We start from the raw sequence: 8,059 nt of genomic DNA, 5'->3' as shown, positions 1-8,059 counted from the left end.
ATTTTTGTAGCCATTGCTGTGGCAAACCCTTGAGATAAAAACACACTGATAGTTAATCAGCAACTATTAAATACTTGCACCACACACACGTTTGCTTGAAACAACGTGGTCGTCCTCCAAAGCACTAGATGGCGCTCTGCAGCTCTCGCTCTGCTTATTGCTTACGGAAGTTTAAGGAAAGAAAACAATATTGGCCTTCGCTGCCTGATTGAAGCGAAACCGGACAGCTGTTTAAAGGTAAGAAGCCTTTTTAATCAGCTCTTTAATGGTAAGTTTAAGACATATTTAACGGTGTGGTATTTTCGCAATAAATAAGATGTGGCCGTGGTAATTAAGCGACGAGTTATTTGTGGAATAAGATGTATGCTAGCTAACGTAGCTCGTGTGCTAATTCCTTGTCGACTGGATTTAGCAGCATTAGCCAGAACACATCAACCTAAACACTTAAAACAACAGGAACAAACTAGATTGACTGTTGATGTTTACCTGTAGTTTTAAACACGTAAGTCGTATTATACATAAGCAGGTAAAGAAATACAGTGTAACGTTGTTTAATCAAATCGCGTTATGACTAGCATCATTCGCCGTGTCTCATTTTCTGTGTGGTCAAATGGCTGGTTTCAGTCTAATATGCATGTAAACTGTTATATTCATAGACGAATCTTGCATCTGTTTGTAATTGATTTTCTAAACTTTTTACATGTATTGGATGTGGTTTGTTCAGTAGTGTAGCCGTCTGGATAATACGGACAGAAGAAAACAAAGATGTCTGACAGCGATGACAGTGATTTCTCTGATAATCAGAGCGAGAGGAGCAGCGAGGCTGAGGAGGTGGAGGAGAACGAGGTGAGACAACTAGCTCCTCCTTTTTATGGTAGCTAAACCCATGCTATATATATTGTTCAAAAGAAATAGTAAATAAAAAAACAACACATTTCTTTAAGGATGAGGAGGAACAGGGGAGTGTAGCTGGCAGTGACAAGGCTGAGGAAGAGGGAGAAGATTTGGAGGATGAGGAGGAGTATGATGAAGAGGAAGAAGAGGATGATGAACGGCCCAGGAAAAAACCTCGGCATGGTGGCTTCATCTTGGATGAAGCCGGTTAGAAAATACCTTACCAATATATTTCTTAGATTAAACAACATATTTTTCAAATTTTTCAAGCTGTAATGTGTTTTATTCGATCTTTGACTAGATGTTGATGATGAGTATGAAGATGAAGATCCATGGGAGGATGGTGCTGAAGACATCTTAGAAAAAGGTAAGAAATTATTATTATTATTCGAAATTAATTGTGAATGTTTTATTACTTTTAGAGAAATAGCTGAAGTTAATATATATTTAATGTTTGTATTCTATGCAATGATGCCCCCTGTATGCTTACTTTAAGCTCTGGCAGGTGGAGATAAGATTTCTTTTGATATTATGTGACCAGTATGTGTTGTATGTTTATATGCTTTATATCAGGGCTGCCCAAACTCGGTCCTGGAGGGCCGGTGTCCTGCAGAGTTTAGCTCCAACCCTAATTAAACACACCTGAAGCAGCTAATCAAGGTCTTACTAAGCATACTAGAAACTTCCATGCAGGTGTGTTGAGGCGAGTTGGAGCTAAACTCTGCAGGACACCGGCCCTCCAAGACCGAGTTTGGACAGCCCTGCTTTATATCATATCCATAACTTTATGAAATGGAGGCATTTTAAATTAAATACCAACAACAGACTGTATGTTAAATATGTTGTATAAAATAATGCCAGTTATTTGAATGTATTTCTTGCGCTCATTAATTCTTTATTTCTTATGCATGCCTCCTTCAGTTAACGGTAAACCAACTCCAGATTTCTCTGCTCTGTTTTTTTCTGTCTAATTGAATTGATTCTCAAATCATTTCTCATTCGTTAAAATCCATACCCATGGTCTGCACCCCTCTAACATTTGTTTGTGATGTTAAAGTTGTTTGGCTGATTTGCTTAAATTTCTAAACGAGGAGCATGGATGGCAAATACATTTTTAGCGATACACGTTTTCTTCTTTGCGTCATCAAAATATTTTGAGTAAGGTCAATAAAGTTAATAAAGGCTATAATTTTAAAATGCACCATCCATTGAACAGGGGACTGTATAGAGGGGACTGACTGAGTTCTGAAAGGGAACCAAATATGGTCATTTGCCTGAAAATGCTCCTTTGAACAAAAAACAAAACCCAATTCCTTGTTTTGATAGTATTCAAGTGTGTTTATTGTACTGCATCAGCTAACAGTGACATGACATCATTATCACGTAGTTTCCATCTTTAAAATATACCACATGTTGTAAGCCTGCCCATCATTGGTAATGTCCCTTTTTATTTCTGTTTACCTGGTCCTGTCTATGCCCTTGCCTGAAAATGCTGTGTGCACATGACTTTGTAATATGGCTCATGTTCCTCCCTTCCTCCCTCGACTCTGGATTTGAGCAGAAGAGGCCGAAGGTATGTGCTTAAATCTTCTGGTGTGCATGGATATTCAACCATGTGTTCAGTAGCTGTGTTTACATGCACCGCTTTTAGACCGTCTGGTGGCAGATTCTGAATGCTCACTACCAGTTCAGCTTTGCATCACAGAAATAAATAGCAGAATATAGAAAAATATAATTTGTAGTAATGTTTCACAGTATTGTTGTTTTTACTGTATTTTTGATTGAATGAATGCAGCCTTGGTGAGCGTGGGACAAAAAAAAAAAAAAAAAAAACTTACCGACCTCAAACATTTGAACAATATTTTATGTTTAATTGCACATGTATAAAAAATGTGAAATTATTTACAAAAATGTAAGGTTTAGATAACTGTTTTTCTATTTAATGGATTAAGATCTGCACCACTGGATTGAAATTAATCAGATCATTCAGCTTGAGCGATCAGCCATTTGTCAAATTATTAACGGATTATTACACTGCATGTAAACGTAGCTACTGACCTTTTTTTTTTTTTTTTTTTTTTTTAAGTTTTCTGTTCTAGCCACAATATAATTTTTTTTTTTTTGTGTAATTGTTTAATCTGTTTTGATCTATTAGTGTCCAACATTGACCATGTAGTTTTGGATGAGGATCACTCTGGTTCAAGGAGGTTGCAGAATCTCTGGAGGTGAGACCGTGAGACACTGCAGACACTTTCACATGGCTGAATCTGAAGTACGGAAGTCGTTAAATACCTGTTTTTCTCTTTAGGGATTCACGTGAGGAAGCCCTGGGGGAGTATTACATGAGAAAATATGCCAAGTCCTCAGGTGGCGAGCAGTAAGTCAACGGAGTTCACCTGTACTCCGAAAGCATGCTCCTTTTACGAAGCGTGTGACTCAACTCAGCACGTGCATGTGTTGAAATGAAAGGAATGTTGGTTTTTCTGCTTAAACCTCTCTAAATATTCTTGTTCTGCTGTTTACTTCAGTTTCTATGGCGGCTCTGAGGATCTTTCTGATGACATCACCCAGCAGCAGTTGCTTCCTGGGGTCAAGTATGAAAAAAAAGAATAATTTCTTGATTAAACATACTAAATTAAGTATTTCTCAAAAGACCGCTGGGCTTGTGTTAAGAGATTTTTCTCTTGCAGGGATCCTAATTTGTGGACCGTTAAGTGTAAGGTTAGTACTATCTAACATGTGGCCTATGGGTGTTGTGAAGAGGCTGCTGTATGTGCAGGGTTTAATTCTTCTGTTTCTCTGTAGATTGGAGAGGAGAGAGCAACTGCCATTGCCTTGATGCGAAAATTCATTGCTTATCAGTGCACCGACACGGTAGGATTTCCACAGTCCCTTTGTCTGAACTTAAGGTCTGTTTGTTTTGTTACACCCAGCGTTAGCATCATGGTTAGTTAACACCTGTAATGTTGCCAATTCGCACCATTTCAGTCCTTATGTAAGGCACAGAACTGTATGAACATTATCTTGGGCGCTTTGTGTAAGACTTCTCAAAGTCTGTTATTTTTGTTATCGAACTGTAAGCCAAGAGAGAAACTACAATGCGGAAAGTACATTGAGTAACGTTTGCTTGCAGGTGTGTGGTACCATTATGTTGTGCTTTGTTTCTCTTCACAGCCGCTCCAAATCAAATCAGTGGTGGCCCCTGAGCACGTCAAAGGTTATATCTATGTGGAGGCGTACAAGCAGACCCATGTCAAGTCCGCCATTGAGGGTGTTGGAAACCTGCGAATGGGCTTCTGGAACCAGCAGATGGTGCCCATTAAAGAGATGACAGATGTGCTGAAGGTGGTTAAGGAAGTGACTAACCTTAAACCCAAGTCTTGGGTTCGTCTTAAGAGAGGCCTTTATAAAGATGACATTGCCCAGGTGGGTACTCCAGAAGACTTGGCTATATGGTCATAAAGAAAACATCTCCTAAATAAGGTGCTAGATATTGTGTTTTGAATTACGTTGAATTTGTCATTCGTACAGCTTTACATCTGTGGCATGAAAACATTTGATGTATGTATTTATTTGCCTTGTTTAGGTGGACTATGTTGAACCAAGCCAGAATACGATCTCACTGAAAATGATTCCTCGTATTGATTTAGATCGCATTAAAGCGAGGATGAGTATGGTAGGTTACATCATAATGACCATATATATATTTTCATGATATATTTACGCTACTGTTCAAATGTTTGGAGTCAGTACTTTTTTATTTTTTTTTGAAAAAGTAATAGCTGCATTTATTCAGCAAGGACGAATTAAATTGATCAAAAGTGCAGTTAAGATGTTACAGAAGATTTGTTTTAATAAATGCTGAACTTTCTATTCATCAAAAAAATCCTGAAAAAAATGTTTTACATTTCCCACAAAAAATAAGCAAAATGTATTTAACATTCATAATAAAGTTACCTGAGCACTAAATTAGCATATTAGAGTTACTTCTAAAGTATCAAGTGATGCTAAAGACTACAGTAATGCAAAACTGTGATTTTAAGTGAAAAAATGTTTCACAGAATTACTGCCTTTACCGTTAATAGGATGAATGTGACTTTCGTGATCATAAGAGGCTGCTTTTAAAACATTTTTTAAAAATTACTGACCCTAAACCTGGATGGTAGTGTATATATGCTGTGTGACCTTTTGGTGATGTGACCCTAGCTTTGTCTTTCGTCATACAGAAAGACTGGTTTGCGAAGAGAAAGAAGTTTAAGAGGCCAGCTCAGAGGCTTTTTGATGCTGAAAAGATCAGGTAAAGGAGCGCTCTCATTTTGAGTCGCTCATAATCAAAACCTAGTGAAACATGTAAGCCGCACTGACACATATGCTCTGCTCTACAGGTCACTTGGTGGGGAGGTCAGCCATGACGGTGACTTCATGATATTTGAAGGCAACCGATACAGCCGCAAAGGCTTCCTGTTCAAAAGCTTTGCCATGTCAGCTGTGGTAAGAACCCTCGCACTCATTCTAGTTCTTGGTGTCTGCCTAATTGTTCCTTATTTGTTTACTGGTTTAACCCGTGTCTCTTCTTGCATAGATCACAGAAGGTGTCAAACCCACTCTGTCGGAGCTGGAGAAGTTTGAAGACCAGCCAGAGGGGATTGACCTTGAAGTAGTCACAGAGACAACGGGTTAATACATCCAGACAGTGGAACATTTTTTTTGTACCAATGTATTGACCAATCCTTCCATGCATGCATTTTTTTCAAAGTTAATCACAAAGATTTTATTAATACAGGTAAGGAGCGTGAGCACAATCTCCAGGCAGGAGATAATGTGGAAGTGTGTGAGGGGGAGTTGATCAACCTTCAGGGTAAAATCCTGAGTGTGGATGGCAACAAGATCACTATCATGCCCAAGCATGAAGATCTCAAGGTGAATAAATCAGCACGAGTTGCTGCATCAATACTGTGCGAGTATGCAAATCATTGTCTCTTGGCAGGGCTTTGTGAGAGTTCAAATATCCTGAAAATCCTGTTCTCCATGATGTGTCCCTTTTACACCATGATTATTGCCTCACCATCTTGTCTTTGTTTTTGTTTAGGACCCTCTTGAGTTTCCAGCTCATGAGTTGAGGAAGTACTTCCGGATGGGCGACCACGTGAAGGTTATTGCAGGTCGTTTTGAAGGTGACACAGGCCTCATAGTCCGTGTGGAGGAGAACTTTGTCATTCTGTTCTCTGATCTCACCATGCATGAGGTTGGTTTCACTAGGAAACTATATAGTAATATAATCGGCCAATATACAGCAGTTAATGTTATGTGTTCTCTGTCTCTTTTTGTTCCAGCTGAAGGTCTTGCCCCGGGACCTGCAGCTATGCTCTGAGACTGCCTCAGGTGTGGATGCAGGAGGCCAGCATGAGTGGGGAGAGCTGGTACAATTAGATCCCCAAACTGTAGGTGTCATTGTCCGGCTGGAAAGAGAGACCTTCCAGGTAAAATTCAAGAGAAAGGGACAAGTTCGAGCTAAATTCAGTAGTACATACTCGAAGGATGTTTCTTCACAAAGATAGTACCCATTATTTTTTTTATTTTTACTTATTTTTTTTTTTATTATATATATCACCATTGTCCCTTCAACACCATTGTCACTGAGTTCACTCTGTGAGTATCTTGGCAAAACCCCAGAGTGGCTGTACTGTAATCATGCAAGTACAACCCCTAGGCTTGCATTTCAATAACATTATCAGCAGGAACGCGATTGCAATCTCACAAAAGGTTAAGTTAGTGGTTCATGTTTGTACTTGACCTACCAAACATTTCACTGGTCTCAGCATGAAAGAAAATTATATAAATGTTTACTTAAAGGATTAGTTCACTTTTAAAAAAACTTTTGCTGATAATTTACTCACCCCCATGTCATCCAAGATGTCCATGTCTTTCTTTCTTCAGTCGAAAAGAAATTAAGGTTTTTGATGAAAACATTTCTCCATAAAATGAAGTTCAATGGGGCCCAAACGGTTCAAGGTCAAAATGACAGTTTCAGTGCAGCTTCAAAGGGCTTTAAACGATACCAGACGATGAATAAGGGTCTTATCTAGCGAAACGATCGGTCATTTCAAAAATAAATAGTTTTATAAGCACAAATGCTCGCCTTGCTCTGTTCTGTGATGCGCGTTCGTGACGTCACGTAATGGATATATTTTTGTGTATCCAGATAAATAACTTAACTTTGACACAGTACTGTTCTGAAGTTTGGGGTTGGTAAGATGTTTCTGAAAGCAGTCTCAACTAGGCTGCATTTCTTTGACCAAAAATCAAGTAAAACAGTAATATGGCAAAATATTGTTACAATTTAAAAGAACTGTTTTGTTTAAACAAAACAAACTTTAAAATTTATTTCTGTGATGGCAAAGCTGAATTTTCAGCAGCCATTACTTCAGTTCCTTCAGAAATCTATCTTTCTTGTGCTCAAGAAACATTTCTTTGTAGTAGTATTATTAATGTTGAAAACTGGTGTGCAGTTCATTCTTGCTGATTAGATTAGATTGCTAAAAGTATTAATTTCTTAGGGGAAAAATCCCTTTGTCTGCTCTCCTGAATTTTTAGGTTCTGAACATGCACGGGAAAGTTTTGACCGTACGGCACCAGGCAGTAAATAGACGGAAGGACAACCGTTTTGCTGTTGCTCTCGACTCTGAGCAAAACAACATCCATGTGAAGGATATTGTGAAAGTCATTGATGGACCTCATTCGGTAACTACCAGAGACTGGGGATAAAAAATTTGACATTATGTAACAGAACCGCATTGGAGGAAGTTAATATTCTCCTTTTATGTGATCCGTCAGGGCCGTGAAGGTGAAATTCGCCACATCTTCAGAGGCTTTGCTTTTCTTCACTGCAAGAAGCTGGTTGAAAACGGAGGCATGTTTGTTTGTAAAGCACGCCACCTCGTTCTGGCAGGCGGCTCAAAGGTAGGTCTGTTCTACTACATCTGTGGACAAATCTAACACATTTCCCAACTTCCCTGTCGTAAAACAGTCCCCTTTTGTTCTCAAAGCCCAGAGACGTGACCAATTTTACAGTGGGAGGCTTTGCACCTATGAGTCCACGCATCAGCAGCCCAATGCACCCCGGCGGAGGTGGTAAGTGATTTCACGTAACTCACAGGGTTTTGTA

At 39.0% G+C, this 8,059-nt stretch overlaps 1 protein-coding gene across 2 annotated transcripts in view; it reads left to right on the top strand.

The window, feature by feature from the left end:
* Positions 1-156: 156 nt before the first annotated feature.
* LOC306851795 (transcription elongation factor SPT5-like) overlaps positions 157-8,059 on the top strand; it is a 19,162-nt gene continuing 11,259 nt past the window's right edge. Inside the window, exons 1-21 of one of the 2 annotated variants that reach the window (XM_079388236.1) lie at positions 157-237; positions 725-846; positions 945-1,101; positions 1,196-1,261; positions 2,456-2,467; positions 3,050-3,119; positions 3,203-3,271; positions 3,423-3,488; positions 3,585-3,615; positions 3,700-3,768; positions 4,069-4,320; positions 4,481-4,570; positions 5,121-5,191; positions 5,280-5,385; positions 5,477-5,570; positions 5,678-5,814; positions 5,984-6,139; positions 6,228-6,374; positions 7,489-7,635; positions 7,729-7,854; positions 7,941-8,025. In XM_079388236.1, coding sequence (XP_079244362.1) covers positions 766-846; positions 945-1,101; positions 1,196-1,261; positions 2,456-2,467; positions 3,050-3,119; positions 3,203-3,271; positions 3,423-3,488; positions 3,585-3,615; positions 3,700-3,768; positions 4,069-4,320; positions 4,481-4,570; positions 5,121-5,191; positions 5,280-5,385; positions 5,477-5,570; positions 5,678-5,814; positions 5,984-6,139; positions 6,228-6,374; positions 7,489-7,635; positions 7,729-7,854; positions 7,941-8,025 — 2,032 coding nt within the window. In that variant the 5' untranslated portion in view covers positions 157-237; positions 725-765. The remainder of the gene's footprint in view (positions 238-724; positions 847-944; positions 1,102-1,195; positions 1,262-2,455; positions 2,468-3,049; positions 3,120-3,202; positions 3,272-3,422; positions 3,489-3,584; positions 3,616-3,699; positions 3,769-4,068; positions 4,321-4,480; positions 4,571-5,120; positions 5,192-5,279; positions 5,386-5,476; positions 5,571-5,677; positions 5,815-5,983; positions 6,140-6,227; positions 6,375-7,488; positions 7,636-7,728; positions 7,855-7,940; positions 8,026-8,059) is intronic. The other variant, XM_079388237.1, reaches the window with a different exon arrangement.

The sequence above is a fragment of the Barbus barbus genome (genome assembly GCF_936440315.1).
Source record: "Barbus barbus genome assembly, chromosome: 31".
NCBI lineage: Eukaryota > Metazoa > Chordata > Actinopteri > Cypriniformes > Cyprinidae > Barbus > Barbus barbus.
Note: the sequence above shows the minus strand (reverse complement) of the source record. Positions and strands in the feature narration are given on the sequence as shown.